The sequence below is a fragment of the Setaria viridis genome, chromosome 4 (genome assembly GCF_005286985.2).
Source record: "Setaria viridis chromosome 4, Setaria_viridis_v4.0, whole genome shotgun sequence".
Classification (NCBI taxonomy): domain Eukaryota; kingdom Viridiplantae; phylum Streptophyta; class Magnoliopsida; order Poales; family Poaceae; genus Setaria; species Setaria viridis.
Window position 1 is genome coordinate 4958444 of NC_048266.2, and position 16568 is coordinate 4975011.

Consider the following 16568-nt stretch of genomic DNA (forward strand, 5'->3'; position numbering starts at 1 on the left):
GGGCCCCGGGGAGAGTCGTGTAGAGGAGAGTCAGTCGTGCAGACATAACTGGTGGCCATCTCCTCCAGCGGGCCTTAATGACCTGGCGTCAGCCCAACAGATAATGGGCTCTCCGAGACACCAATCCAACACACACGAATCCATTCGAATTTCAAACCGCGCCAAGTATCCGCCCGTCGTGGTGGACACGGAAGAAGTACGGAACAGGCCCGGATACGACTACGACAAGGCCGGCTAGAGAACGAGAGAGAGAAGTCACTGACCCTTTCGGGGCATCCGTTTTGGACAAGGTCATGAACGAGGCCGTAACAGGCCAAAACACAAACATGCGCGGCGGTGGCCCAGCCCAGTCTATTTGAATTCGAACCATGCGCGGCGGCCCCGCCGCGACAGTCTTGACAGTGAACCAGGAAAACACAGCGTACGCACCGCTGCAACCACGCCCGCAGCGTCGAGTGCCGCATCGACCTCAAGGTCAGCATCGCCGAGGCGATGTGCCAGGTCTGCGTCTGCGAGGATAGCTACTTCACCAGGCCACACGCGCTCTCCCCGAACCCGTCGTGGATCGACGCTTGCAACGAACTGCAGGGCAAACGAACAGTCTCTCTGATGTATTGTGTCATACGAAGTGGTGATCGCAGAGATGATCCCCTTCCATCTGGCATGACAACGCTTTCAGTTTTTGCATGGGGAAGTGATCCTGTAACGCTACATGATACGTTGATGAAGCTCTACACAGTGAGCTTCAAGCCTTCAATCACATAAATGATATAACCATGATGTTCAGTTTACGACTGAAAGACAAGTTCAGTACAAAATGGGCAGTATATCCGATGCACTCACCAAGCAAAACAATACAACCGTGATTTGCAAAACAAACAGCAATGTGCCAATGTGTATTCGTGTTATCAAGCAACAGAGTTGAAGATGGTGACTACAATCAATGTTACTGCGCAGCAAAGCTGTTCAAGCATTCTTTCCACACAATGCTTTGACAAGTTTGTAAACGTTTGTGGTCAGCGGACCGCATCTACCCTACTAGTAGTGCCAAAAACAGGAGCTGCTGAGTTCTCTGAAGCTATCCTAACGAAAGGACAGCTGATTCGCTTATCATGGTATCCGAACAGCGACTGTGTTGATCATGAAGAGATGAACTGTGGTGTTGTTGTCAGAAGTCTTGCTCCTTGTCAGAAGTCTTGCCCTGGTATAGTGGTATTCCTCTATGGTGCATCAACATCTGGGTGCTGCAACTCCAAATGTTCTGAATTCGCAGGGGAACAAACAGTGATGCAGTTAGGCACTAGGCAGCATGCATTGGTGTTGCAACAGTTCGAAATAAAACATTCAGTAACAAGATCAGCATTTTGGCTGACAAGTGAAACAAAGTACTGAAATTTCTGACAGTTAATTAAATTATTGGCACAACCAGCTATTTTTCTCAACTGATGTAATATGTTGATCAAATCATTTCTGTATGAATTTTCTCAAACACAAGCCGAACCCAAATACCTAAGAAGATGATACTACATCTAATGCAGCAACTACACATAAACAAAACTACAAAAGGTCTCTGAACATCTGAGTGAACCTACAGAAGACAAACAACTACATAGTGTTGTCATCAGACCAACACTATGATCTGTCACAGCAAATTTCGAAGTACAGAACTGCATTGAGCATATGAGCAACGGTACATAGTATTCGAGCTAGTGTATCCACTCACCAGTACAACCAACTGAACACCTCCCGTGAGAATAGATACAGTAAAGTGATAAACAGAGTACTGGAGAAACTGAAAAGGTCTCACCTGGCGCATCAGTGACGAAGACAACGATGTCCATGGGCTCTTCACTGATAGGCAAATCTATCACCAGAGGTGTCAACCGCCCGTGGAAGCCAGCCCTCACACACAGCGTGATGTTGTTGAAGTTCGCACCCAGAATGACTCCCAAGGCGCCCACCAAGTCCACCACGGACCGGCCATTGAGCCGGAACGTCCTCCAGGGCAGGTTGAAGATCCCAAAATTGTTCGCCCGGACATACCGAATAATGCGCCGCAACACCACCGGATGCTCAACACCGTTCTGTTGCAATGGAACACTTGTGTTTAGGAAACAAAAACAAGCAAACAATACTGGTAAGTGGTAACTGAATGAAGAAATCTGAATTCATGTAGCAATGTTCAGACCTAGATATCCAGTTATCATCTGGCAAGAAATGACCAAAGACCGACACCTACGACGAACAGCTCAAATTATCTGCCATCCGAAAGGATTCCAATGGTGATGCAGCAGGCTCCAGATGATCACAGGAACTAACTAGCTAGCAGCTTCAACAAAAGAGTAAAAACTGACACGAACAGATGCAAACGATTTCATGACGGAGAAGTTTCAGTAGTTCTCGCAAATTGACTACAAAATCAAGGAATATGTAGATTCCCCCCAAATCAACGCGAGGAGTTCCAACAGAGCGAAACAACTAGTATTATTAGCACAAAATGTACCAAGAATTGCAACAACGTTGAGAGCCCAAATCCAATATTACAGGCATAATTCAGAACTAACGGCATCATTGACTCAATAACACGGAGAAGAATCAAATCAAGGTTCAGTAATTCCTGCAGACGGACTCACAAACGCGCAGAGCCTATAGATTTTAAGAACCCTGCTCAGCCCGTGGAGTTCGAATGAAGAAGAGGGGACGGGGCGAGCTCACCGGAATTTCTTCGGGAAGGTTTGGCGGCAGCGGTCTCGGGGGGATGGCCTCTACAATCCAAGGCGGCAATCCGACGTGGGGGTGGACGGGGTGACGTAGTTCGACGCCACCGTTCCCGTCGCTCGCCGGGAAGACCCGCCACATGATGTCCACCTGTATCGGTGTGTCGTAAACGCGCTGGAAGACGCCGAAGTGCTGGTCCTCCAGCGAGGGATGGGGCAGGACAGCGAGGTACCGGCCGTAGGCGGCGCTGTGGAGGAGGACGTAGGAGACCCCGACGTGCTCGAGGCGGTGCACCGCCCACGCCGTGTTCAGCGAGGCGCGGTGCGGGCTCAGGGAGACGCTCCACCCGTCCTCGTCGGCGTGGAGGTACGTGCCGTGCACGCGGCTCAGCAGCCGCACGTGAGCCCGGTCGGGGAAGAGCTCCATCGCCGCGCCGCGCAGCTGGTGCTGGTGCTGCCGGGGCGGAGGCGGACGGTGGCGTGGGAGCGGCGCTGCTGCGAGGGGGACGGTGGCGAGGGGGGGAGGAGGGAGCAGAGGCAGGTGTTCGTTGCGAGGCGGTTACGTTTGGGCGCCGAGCCCGAGGCAGGGAAATTTCAAGGGCGACGGGGGCGCTCAGCTGGAATTGCAAGCGCAGCCACGCAGGTCGGTTCCGCCGGCTGTGGGCCAGCGCACCAGCCGCGGTCATGTGGGCCAGTGCCCGAGGGCCCAGGTACGATGCCGCCGCCGGGGAGGGCGTCGATCCCGCGAACGCCGCAGGGACCATGCGGGCGTCGCAGGAAGCCTCTGGTTCAGTCCTTGTGAACATTCCGTCGAACAAGTGGTGTTCAGCTGTCCTGCATCGTAGAGAACTAGTTAATTGATGAGGATCATGAATCCGCAGATCATCTGCATGAAAGAAACAATCGAATTTGGACGCAAATTGGACAGAATGAATCGGCTGAAAGAGATAGCGGGGGAGGAGTGAGCTAGCCGATTCTACAGTTCAAATAACTTGCTGCCTGCCTGCCCTGCAACCGAATGTCCGTATGAATGTATGCCAGCGCTGCAGGCTGCGGCGAGTAACAACTGACAAGTGGGGCCATGAATGGTTTTTTTTTTTGTGACATGGGGCCATGAATGGTTAAGGGCGATTTTTTAGCCCATTTAAAAAGTAATCACCTAAAATTGTTATAAAATTGAATTGGAAATTGGGATTCCTACAGAACTAAAAGGAGTTCCGGAGCGGCTCGCTGACCGGCAGTGGAGGTGGAAGAGGCGGTGTGGAGCGAAGAGTCGGAGACGGCAAAGGCACGGTACAGAACCAGGTGGTAGGAGATCCCCTAACCGGCTTCTGGATTGGATCGAGAGGGCAGCCTAGGCATGCTTAGAAAGAGTTGCTTGCTGTAGAGGAAGGTGTGGTGTTGTGGCGGCAAGGTACATATTGTTGAGCTGAACGACGCCAACCCACGGGTTCAGGTTGGCATGCGTCTAGGGAACTAGAGTTGCAGAGTCGATATAGATGATAGGCATGCGTCTAGGGAGCTAGAGTTGCAGAGTCGATATAGATGATGAACTCAACAGGTACGTCTGCTCAAACATTGTGTCGTGGAGCATGTCATGAGGAAGGTGCTTGAAGAACGAGACATGGAGTTGGTAAGAGCAGTATATGCCTAAGCTCAAGGGATGGACTCTAGGACCGCGCACAGCTAGTAGCGCAACATGCTCTAGGCGGACATGACGAGCAGGCTGCAGTCCAGAGGGGGAGGGGGAACGAGCAGTGCTAGTGATTAGGATCGACGGCGCTTGCCTTTTGAGTTCGGCACTAACAAATAATCTTAGTGGCCAACGGTGCAGTTTTCGTGGTGTCGGAATCAACTGAGTTTTTTTTTACTATATATTGGCAAACAGATGTGTGATGAATTTTTTTCTCACTAGCCACCCGTACAGTTGTGCATCTGCGTCACACCTTCATTTAGCTCTCCTCTCTTCTCTTTCTTCTAGGACGAGCTCGAGCTCTCCCTCGTCCATGGAGCCGAACTGACCAATTCTTGCACTGGGAAAGACCGTCGGCGGCATCCTTGAGGGGAATGGGATGGCCTCGACCATCACGTGAACCAACAACCAACGTGCTCTGGTTGTTGTGGTCATCGACGGTGACGTCGGTGTTCCAGAAGCAGTATGTGCCATTAGCTACTAGGAAAAACCCCCTCTAGATACGTTGTAGTAGTAACGTAGTCTAAAAGCGTCTCTACGTCGACACATAAAGATGTGTTTTGACACGATTTTGAAAACGTTTCGGACTGTTACGATATTAGACATGCTTATAGTGTTAGGTCCTGTTTGTTTCCACCCTCCTAAAAATTTAGCTCCTAAAAAGTGACTAAAATGTGACTAAAGAGCCAAACACTCCTCCTAAAAAGTGACTAAAAAGTTTTAGGAGGCTCAAAACTTTTAGTCCCCTCACCCCCTCCTAAAACCTCTTAAAACCAGTGCTAGACTCCCACTACCCCTTCTTTATTGCCTCTACCCCCGCACCCTCCTCCTGACCGCACCCTTCCCGACCCCACCGCCGCTCCCTCCCTCCTCCACGCTGGCACCCGCGGCCTCTCACTGGCGGCCGTGCCATCCCCCGCTAGATCCGCCGTCCCCGCTCCCTTGCGCCACCACACGGGCCAGCCGGGCGCTCCCCCGCCGGATCCCCGCCACCACCGGATCCGGGCGAGGGAGGACCAGGAGGGGGGTGGCGGTGCCGGGGAAGAAGAGGAGGGGAGGGTCGCAGTAGCCGGGATTGGAGGGGAGGGGGCAGCACTAGCAAGAGGAGGGGAGGGGGCGGCGGCCGGGGAAGAAGAGGAGGGGAGGGGCGCGGCGGCCTTGATTGGAGGGTAGAGGGCGGCGCTGGGGAAGAAGAGGAGGGGAGGGGGCGGTGGATGGGGAAAGGAGAGAGGGGAGGGGTGCCGGCAGGAGGAGAGGAGGGGGCAGCACCGGAGGAAGGAGGGCGCCGGCCGCCGCCGCCGAGGGCAGCGAGAGGGTTCGGGCGGGTGCATGTGTGCAGGGAAGCAGGAGGAGGGGAGGGGAGCAAGGGCATGGGGAGGGCAGTATAGTCATTTTGCCACAACATTTATTGCTTTTAGTCAGTTTTAGGAGGTGGAACCAAACATGCTTTAGACCATGGACTAAAAACTGACTAAAACTTTTTAGGAGCTACCAACAACAAATGATAGCTTTACGGTGTACTGGCTGACTCACATTTTGCAGAAACAACTTACTATAACTAAAATCTTAGTTTTATCTTTAATTTCCGAATGAGTTTGTTACCTGATCAGTCTAGATGATGAAAAATATTTTAGCAACCAGATGGAACTAAGTCATACAACATATTTATTCCAAAGCAACGGTTCCCTTCTCTTTATTACACTACGATGTTTTAGGAGGTGGAACCAAACATGCTTTAGACCATCGACTAAAAACTGACTAAAACTTTTTAGGAGCTAAAATTTTAGGAGGTGGGAAAAAACATGGCCTTATTAGTCGTATAAAGATATTTTTTAACACGCTATTAAAGTCGTCTCAAAATAACATGGAGTTAGACACGCTTTAAAGCATTATTATCCCCTAGACACGTTATAAAGCGTATCAAACAATTGTATATAGCTGGGTAAAGATGTTTTCTAACTTTGATTAGAAAAACGTATCGAATTGATACAAAGCTTAACATGCTTTCAACCGTGAATAGCATGTAGACAAGTCATAAAGCGTATCAAATAACCATCAATAGGCACGTAAAGATAAATTTTGATGCGAAATAGAAAATGACACACTTATTCGAAACAAGAGAACCTAATACTCTTAATCATCGAAGGATGAAGAAACAATATATTTGAATTGGTAAAAAAATTATAACAACCATATAACCTAATATTTATAACGTTGGCAAGATAAAACACTCTATTTTAATTGGTATTGCAGCTAAAAAACATATGGCAAGATAAAACACTCTATTTTAATTGGTATTGCAGCTAAAAAATATATTAAAATTAGTTTGTACAACAAAATTTAAAAAAAGAAAAAAAATGGTGCCTCCAAGGAATCGAACCATGGCCTTGCAATTTTAGAGACCTACAGCCATACCATTCAACTAGCAAAGTAAGTTTATCAGGAACTCTAATAAAATTATACTTGACTGTACATGACCCTCCCAATATCCATCCGGACACCCACAGGTTGGTTAGGCAAGTCTTTTAAGTCCAAGATCTAAAAGTGGAAGTATGGCACACTGTGGTGAGAGTTATCCCACATGATAATTTTGACATGGGTGTTGAATTGTTTTGCAGATAGCTTTGAAATAAATAATATTGGAATTTGCTAAGTTTATTAGTAACATTTAATTGAGTTTATCCTGTAGAATAAATTTGTGTTTGGGATTAATTCACAAATTGAAGGACTGGAACGGGCGACCAGAGGGGGTGAATGAGAGCCTTTAAAAATTCTCTCCAAGAATAAAGCCTATGTCCCGATTGCCGCCCTAAAACACACCTCGCATCTAATCGTCAAGATGACATAAGTCAACCTGTGACAAGCTCACGCTAGGAAAGATTAGAAAAGTCTTAAAGCGTAGCAGAAGCAAAGCACAACGTGACTCGAAAAAGCTTGCACACGAGATTAAAGCAAAACTAGCACTAACCACTAACTTAACTACACATACAAGGATAAACTATTAATTCACAGAGCTAAGTATGATTTGCAAGTGAGGGATCGATTAATTAACAAAGCTAAGTATGATTTGCAAGTGAGAGATCTGATTAATATGCTAAAGCAAGTATCAGTGATTAACGAACTAATTGTATGGATTAAACAGACTGACAAAAAACTCACAGTGCTATCTGGTTCCTGCTCACTTGCTGGCCTGGACTTCCAGATCACGTGCTGGCCTGGCGTACCACGTGTGGGCCGTGCACGGTCTGGTGCTTGTGCTGGCCTTCACGCACGGCCGTATGATCTGCTGGGCTCGCTCGGCAGTGCTTAGCCCACTCGCTGTTGCTGGCCCCATTGCCCGTGCGCCTGCCTGGCCTGCTCGGCCTACCACGCGTGCTCGGCCAGCTGGGAGCTGAGCCGCGCGTGCTCGGCCTGCCAGGCCTGCTGCGCTCGCTCGGTTGGCCCGTGCGCCTCGCCCGTCGCCTGAAGCTTCTCCCCTGCGCACGAACAGAAACAGTGAAAGGAAGAACACGAAGAACAAGAACAAAACTTCAACTCTAAAATCCCTCCTCAAAACTCAATGAATCGAGACCAAACTTGAGACATATAAGCAATGCACCAAGAGCTAATAGGTCCATGAAGAAGACCTTAAAATGTTCAAATATTTATCACGGATTTTGAAGAAAATCGAGATCCTACCAAGAACATGAGTTTTTTGGGAAAACTTCAAATCTAAGTCAAATTTGTGAGGGATTTGAAGAGGATCACATGAAACATGCGCACAAGGGTTCTAGCAATAATTTCCCCTACAAACCTCACGGGATTTGAGCTCAAAGTCGAAGAACGAAAATTCCGACAAACATGTGTATCGTTTTTAATATTTATTTTTATTTCGGATACTTTCTGATACGTATCCAACGCATATCCATGCCGTATCACACTTACCATTGAGCTACTTGTGGTTTTGTTTCTCTTTCTTATACTTAACTCTTTTATACACAGTTTTTTTTCAAGGTCCAACTTCTCCTAACCGTTCATCTACAAAACGACAATCCAGATTGATCTCAACTAGCATAAAAAAGGATCCTAGCCAATAGCAATCTGAAACCCTAACTCCTCTCCCTTCCCCTCCACCTCTCTCTTCCTTCGTAGCTCAGATCCGCACAGCCCCTATTGCCTCACCCAGCCGCCACCCCTCAACCCAGTCACGCTCGCCCACTCATAGATGTCGCTGCCTAGGCTCACCGTGGAGCATGACCTGGCCACCGCACCCTCTCCCTCCGCGCACCACCGTAGCCAGGAGAACGCCACCGTGAAGGTCCGGTGTCCGCAAGCGGCAAGAGCGGCGATTGCCGACAAGGGAGTGATAGGCGGGGCCACGACAGTGCTTCCTCATGGCCTCCCCCAAACCAACAGCGCCTTCCTCTCCGGAGAACCGCCGCCACCCTCCTCACCTCAACTTGTAGCAACGACGGGCGCGGTCGGATCCATGGGTTCCTCCACCATTCCGCCACGGCAGCCTGGGCGTGGTGGCCTTCTCCATCGAGGTACCATTCCATTTCGGCGCCGGCGGCCACCGCCAGATCCACGGGTGCTAGATCAAGTGTGTTCAAATTTTACTAAACTACGCATGAGTTATGAGCTTTTGAGTGAAATATGAACCAATTTGAACTTACACAAGTATAGGAATTAAAAAATATCTAAAAATTTCTATGTGTAGAGGAGTATAAGATGTACATCTACATAAAGTTTCATTCAAAAATTCAATTCCTTTGGAGATTTACAAGAAAGTGAGGAGGATGTTGAAGTGTGACTATTAATGAGTTGATAAGAAAGTGAAGAGGATGTTGAAGTGTGATTATTAATGAGTTGATAGATCATTGCAAAATTGAACTACACCATCATAAATGAAAATGCATCCACGGGATAGAGCACATTTTTTTGAGATTATGGAAAAAAGAATCAACGCATTTGGATTACAGATGTGAAATTTCTACAAGTTTAAAATTGAAAATATGAATCAAAATAAAAAAAGATCCTAGACCAAGAACAACTTTCCTAACGCCAACAGGTAAGGTCTACCTAGCATTAGATCGACGACAGATAGAGCCAGCTTTATGTGTAATATATGTAGCCGCATCCATCCGCCGCTCTCTGCCTCTCTCCCATTCCTTAAAAAAATATCCTAGCCGCCGCTCTCTTCTTCCTCTCTCCCCTGTCGTCGGCCGCCGCCCATCCCTCAGCTGGCCGCGCCCCAACCCTAGCCGCCGTCGCCGCACTCCTCTTCCTCTCTCCGCTGGCGTCATGCGGTTCGGCAGCCGGCGCCCAGCTCCTCATCCTCCATCGCGCACCGCGCCGCCCCAGCTCCTCGTCCTGCCCCCATCGTCTCTCTCTCTCTCTCCGGGTCCCCTACCGCCACCCCCCTCCTCTCCAACGGCTGGGCGCTGCCCCTGGATCCCGCAACTCCCTCGTCGTGGAATGGGCGCAGCTTCGCCAGCTAGCGCATCCTGGGCATGACGCAGGCGGGCGGACCAAAAGCGGCGTTGCATCTTCTTCCCTATGCTCCAACTCCCCTTCGACCAATCTCACGGCAGTTTGAGGCCACAACAACGGTGAGGCTTAAGCACCCCATTCCGATCTCATGACTATTGAAACATTATCTATTGTTGGAACTCCATCACGCCGCCACTAATTTCAGGTCAGACGCCGACAATTCTAGGAGATTGGACGTTGGGGACGGCAAGATCTGAGCCGCGATGGCCGGATCCGGGCTCTCTCCCTTCTCTCCTCCCCCTGTCGTTTGCGCTTATTCAAACATCAGCGCTGAGAGCTCCTCTCCAACATCTGTGCCTAATGTTCAGAGTTTGATGCCTAGGATCTTCATGTGAAGTAGATATATGTCCAGTTGCGCAAGCACATAAAGAATCCACTAATATAATTTGATAATTATGCTAGAGAATGAAAGATGAATCGGTTTGTCCTGGTTACTCTTTATTTTTAGGTTTTCTCCTTACCTTGTCTCCTTAATATGACAACATGTAATTACTCTTGCCCATCTTAAGTGAGAAAGCAGAGCACCTGTTCCTAGAAGACGATAATATGTCTGTGACTATCCCTAGGTGGTTCAAAATTGACACTGCCATAAAGAGTGCCATAAAGAGTGCAAAGTAAACTCGGTACCTATATGTGTAGCAGGATAACACTGTATCTTCAATTTGATTTAAGATGTCCTTGTCATTCTGATATCTCCAATTTGGTACTTTTTATCATTTAAATGATTGCCCTTCAGTTCCTTTGCCTTCCAGATTTGAAAGGACATTGCTTAATGACCCCTTCCCAAGCGTACATTTAATTATATGCATATTTCTTATGACTCCATTGCTATTTCTATTAGATTGTGAGTATATAGGGAGCAAATATTTGTAACTAGCATGACATAATATAATTTCACCTCTTCTTTTTCTTGTGCTGAATATTACTGGTTTTTAGTTATAAGTTGTCAATTTTTTTAGAAAACTTATTGTGCATAGACAGACTTGATATAGATGCCATCACAAGTAATACTGCTTACAGACATAGATGTCTTTGATTTTGAGCGAATTGGTGAGCCAAAAGTTCAGTGTCTAAAAACATGTGCATTTAAGATGAGGTAGATTAATTTCTTCATGTCGAACCAACATATTATTTTGCCTACAATCAAGAAAGACTGAAAGAGAATCTGTTTGATTAAATGCCTCAATGCTCGACAACTATTTACTTGTACCTGCTTGTGTCTATTTAATATGCATGTGACATTGCTTGTCGGATCCAATATTGCATAGAATGAAATGCCACATGCTGCTTTTTTCATGCATTTAAATATCCATTAGATCCCTTCTAGAGTATTGCTTATTAAGTCAACTTACTGCTCGAGTAACTTGCATAGCAGGTCTTTTTACATTATTCTGACTAAATATTTGGTGCCAGAACATTTTGTCTACTCGTCTTATGCTAGGTATCTTTTTCTTTCAATCTTTGATTACCAATTACTTGTCACATAGCTTGAGCTTTCCCTGAGCTAAACTATATGCATTTGGTGAAATATCCTTGTTGCTTAGATTCTGACAGAACTCATGTGCGATTGATTGTTTGTGACCTACTTCTTTCACTGATACAATGACCGTGAGAAGGAAATTTATTGTTACTCTATAGCTTTGCATTGCTATGACTAGATGTGTTGTGATCTGAATCCTGAAGTGAGCATACCTGATGTGGTGGTTGGAACTGGATGGTTGCTAACTGATTACTTTTGGGAAAATTTGGGTTCCAGGAATAGCCATCATGATCAAGGGAGTGAGCGTCCGCAACAAATCATAAGATCATTCATCCTCTCCAGGTACTTAGTCAAGTTCTCGCATCTGCTCCTTTAAATCAGATATTTTTATTTTGATATGCTTGTGTCAAGCTCTGAACTCAGGTCATTCATCTGCATGCAGGCTGGAGGTTGTTGCATCCAATCTGAATGACAGAATTGTGAGGTGCAGTGGAGTACAAGTCCCAGCTGTACCTTGAGCTGACTTGCTACCACTACCAGTTCCGTTAGTATTTGCCCTTAGACTATCTGGACCATACATTCTTGAGCTTTAAGTTATGCTAGCTTCATTTAGTAATCACCTTTTATGATCACAATAGAGATGAATCACTACCACATGATTTATTAATTCTGTTGCCTTAGAATAGTGATGATTTGCTTTATTCTCTCAAAAACAGTGATTTCCCTTTAAGTTTGACCATTTTCCCATTCCTCTTGTGACCTCTGTTTTGCAAGACATAATTAGTTGGTTTAGAAATTATCTCCTGGAAATTGCAATAATTACTTTCTTAAAGTTAGTGTTAGTATGATTCAGCCAGTTCAATATTGGAGAGAGATTTGCTGGAGGAGTATATTTACCAAACATATTGTATAACTATGTCATAGAGTATTTTAGTTAGAATAGTGTTATCATTTTGTATCAGCTCACAATCATGAAGCTGGTAGTAGTTAGTGCTAGTCGTGCGCTATGACCTCAAGGAGATCGCCTTCCCGTCGTCGCTGCCCGATCCTCCACACATCAAGAAGAGGCCTAAGCTCACATGGCACGACCACTGGTGCATCCTCAAGGAGGTCACTCGGCTGTACGGTGTGTCCTGGGTCAGGGACATCAGCCCCGACCTCAGGCCAAACGACTACAAGAAGGCAGCAGAAAACGATGAGGAGCCATCCAATGGCAAGCCCAGCTCTGACAATGGCAAGAAAGGGAAGAGCAGCGAGCCCAGTGTGCTGGAGGACCTTGCGGTGGTGGTAAGGGGTGGTGTAGAGACTCTGAAGCCTACGCTAAGGCGGATTTACATGACCCGCGCCGCGACGTACACGGACGCCATGAAGAATTTTGTGGAAACGTATCAGGAGGGACTCAAGGACCAGCTGCAGGAGAAGGCTGCTGATGGGGAGGCTGGTCGTCAGCAACCGCAGCAGGGTGATGAGGCGATGCTGAAACCGCCGCCGCCGCCATCTTCATCATGATATCATCATCGGCTTTATTTCAGCAGATGATCAATGCCATCACAAGTTTTTGCTTGCAGCACATCCTTGAATTTGTTGTGCAATCCACCGGTCATGATACATGCTGAAATAACTATTTATCACTTGAGCAAGGATCTCAAAAATCAGATGACTTGTATTCATGCAATCTGATTCTACAAACCTAGGTGATGCGAACTAGCACACACTTGTGAGTGAGCTCTGGCTTTGCTGTTGCTACCAATATGTGACGCCGATTGCCACTGTTCATTTCTGTTTGCTGATTGAAATGCGTATGGTTGTGAAGTTTGTCTTTTACTTTGCTCCCTTACGTCTGACGGGTATTTGATATTAAGCGTGTCTACTATAAAACGTGTCTATGTATCCGTACACGCGTAATAAAAATGTATTTACGATATTATTTCTACATTTGTTAACATGCAATTTGGTGTTACTATGAAACGTGTCATCCGCCATGTCACGTTCCACGTCATCCGTCACGTCATGTGCCATGTCACCTGTCACATTCTACTAAATCATCTCTATACTAATTACTGTGCAATAAGTCGTCGTTATAAAAAGCGTCTATATTAGTAGGCATGTTACATACGTATCTATAAATTGTATCTATATTTATTACCACGAAATGAAGCGTTACTATACTACGTAACTACACCACTAGAGACATTTTATATATATGTCTGCAAAATTGTATCAATATTTTTAGAAATGCATCTAATGTGTTTATAAAATGTCTCTTTCTTTCATAGCAACGCTTAAAGGATTCGTCTCTACAAGGTCTGACACGGTACATACGAAGACGCGTCTAACATGCTTTATGAAAGTGTGCCTACAATGACATATAGACGAAATAAAGCGTGTCTAATTCTAAAACTGGCGTAGCTACAGGGGGGTTTTCTAGTAGTGGCGCGGAGCAGGCGGTTGGAGAAGTGGTACAGTGTAGGAGGACGCATGCCTCCATCTCCGCCTGCTGCGTTTACGGCCGTCTGCATGACGGCGTCCAGGTCCAGCTCGTCATAGTTGCGCTGGACCGTGCGTACCTCCACGCAGGCGCTGCAAGTGCGCGCCCCTGGTGACGGCGCGCTCTGCGGAGGAGGACGTAGGTGGTCTCGTCGTGCTAGACCCGGTGGCACATGCGACGCCGCGCGTTCAGCGACGAGGGCGCACGTGGCCAGGCGTAGGGAGACCCCGACCCAGTCCTCGCGTGATCGCATCGGCTCCGCGGCCGCACGTGCACCTCGTTGGCGGTGGTTGCGAGGAACCTCCAAGTTATACCCATTTAATGAGGTTATCATCCTTTGATCAACTTAACTAAATAAGCATAACTCCGGTCATCCTTGAGATGTGTCATGAGCATTGCCTAGGATTTATACATACCTCACAAGCACAACAAATAACCATCATCCATATAGCAATCCATACATAGTTCATCACATTACATAAAGAGGTTCAAGTTCACATACATAACAAGTTCATAAAATTTGCAGTGGAAAGTTCTATCATTGCTCTCATATGATACAACACAAAATAAGAAGTTCACACTATATGTCGATAGTGCCCTTCCTAAACCTTGGCCATCTACTTCCTTCCCGCACCTCCATCCACGGGTAAGAAATAACTAAAGGTGGCCTCCGGTTGCAGTTCACATGCAACAACTTAATGGTGGCACCGTAAGTAGCAGGTCTTATCCAAATATAGGTATATACTTGCCCGACCCTCAAGGAAAATGCATTTCATTAAGTAGCAAGGAATGGTATTGGTAATTAAATTTGCATAAAAAGTATCTACATTTGATCAAGTTATAATAAGCAAAAGACATGGCATTCTATGATCACTAAGTCAAGCATCAAGTAATTGCAATAAGTAAATGTGATCATGATTATGAGCTCAATCTTCAATGAACTCCATTCGGTAACTCTACTATGACAGCGGGGTATCAAGAGCTTGCTCAATGACCAAGAGCGCGGCTATTACAATAGATTATAACCCTGCAGGGGTGTACAACTTTTCCCACACAAGACGCATGACCAACGACCACACCCTCGGGCGAGGATAAGTGTTAATTCATGCCCCCGACCGTTCACATACCACTCCCGACTATGAACGAACGGTCAGAAGTGTATAGGTGCACCGAACACGGCCTATCACACCTCATCCCAACCGCGCTGAATCCGATCAAGGCAAGGTGCGACTTATGCTACTTGGCTTGCCATTTCCATATTAAGCATGTGGTTTGTATGAAATAGTGCTCAAGAACTCGGCAACAAAGTCATAGTCCTTAATTAACTCAAACAAGTCTAAGTCAAGTGAGCTCCAATCTCAACATGACCATACTATTCTTGCTCAAGTCCGTTTCATGATTCAAAGTTGCTCAATTTGAATCCATTCATAACTAACCACGTATTATTTAACAAGAATCCTATAACTCACGAGTGGTGGTGACCTTGTGAAGTGTCCCCACATAAGTAGAGACTAAATGTGATACAAATATCAGTCCCAGGAGGCTGATGACACATTTATTCAACAGATGGTTCAAAACCCGTACAACTCCCGAAGGAGCGGGTGGGCAAGCCACACCCAAAGGAGAACTAAACCAACAACGATACAGATCCAAGTTGTAGTCTAGTCGGACCCCAGGCTGCAATTGAAACTAAGCGACAGCGGAAGCATTCTGAAAAGGCCAACACCATAGGCAGCGTTGGGTGCGGAAGTGACCTCCTACTCGAAGTCCTCGGCGATGAAGTCCAGGTCTTCCTCTGAAGCAACAAAACAAGGGTGAGTACAAAAGTACTCAACAAGTCCAACCCCAACCATGGAGGGGGAAAATAATCAAGAATATGCACAGGATATAACAAGGATATGGATAAGGTTTATTTGCATTAAAGCTAGATTTTCAACACATGAAAGGGTTCATTTTCAAAGAGTTTTTACAAACATTTCTTTTTGCATCCGAATCATTAAGTGGGGTTGATCCTACACAAAGGATCCAAGTCTTAATGCTACCGAACTCCCCGTCCGCAGTAGCTCATGGCACAACTGTCGGACACTTCCGAAATTTAACACACGCCATGAAAATCATCCAACTCCAAGTACTAGTTATATGACCAAGCCGTAACTCGTCCAATGCCATGGACACGGCTACCCGGATAGGTTTTAACTCTGCAGAGGTTGTACACTTTTCCCACAAGTAGGGTACCGCAACACGGTCACCTTAGTGTCGGTGCAGATCCTATCAAAGCCATTATCCACCTTAGCTGAGACTGACTAGTCAACACGGAAGCAACCAAGGGGTTAACGACCCACCAACGAGGTCTTAACAGGGACCTAAGTCACAAAGACCTTACTCCTTCTCCATGGTCTCCCGTTGCTCACCAACTTACCTGATGACTAACAAACTAGCTAGTGGGATTTATGCTAAGCCGTTGCCGTATACAACGGTCGAGTAGTTGCACGATGGTTGGGTTAGGTAAGATGACACATCAACTCGATCCTTAACCATGACAAGATGGATATCCCCCAACCTTGCTAAACCACCAAGGTACGAGCCCAACTTATTGGCATTTCACACAAGAAACACCCATCCATCTCATCTAAGCATTTCTTTCCTTTATTTCCGAAA

The 16568-nt window shown here is 46.6% G+C and overlaps 1 protein-coding gene and 1 long non-coding RNA gene across 2 annotated transcripts; one reads left to right on the top strand and one right to left on the bottom strand.

The window, feature by feature from the left end:
* Positions 1 to 885: 885 nt before the first annotated feature.
* On the bottom strand, positions 886 to 3720 carry LOC117853826 (uncharacterized). Its single transcript, XM_034736112.2, has 3 exons — positions 2716 to 3720; positions 1808 to 2084; positions 886 to 1261 (listed from the first exon to the last, which is right to left on the bottom strand). The coding sequence occupies exons 1-3, from the start codon at positions 3142 to 3144 to the stop codon at positions 1221 to 1223; spliced, it is 747 nt and encodes a 248-aa protein (XP_034592003.1). The 5' UTR covers positions 3145 to 3720; the 3' UTR covers positions 886 to 1220.
* A 5786-nt stretch (positions 3721 to 9506) lies between these two features.
* On the top strand, positions 9507 to 13077 carry LOC117852641 (uncharacterized). Its single transcript, XR_004639893.2, has 3 exons — positions 9507 to 10001; positions 10088 to 11764; positions 11865 to 13077. It is a non-coding gene; the product is annotated as an uncharacterized lncRNA (long non-coding RNA).
* The last annotated feature ends 3491 nt before the right edge of the window (positions 13078 to 16568 follow it).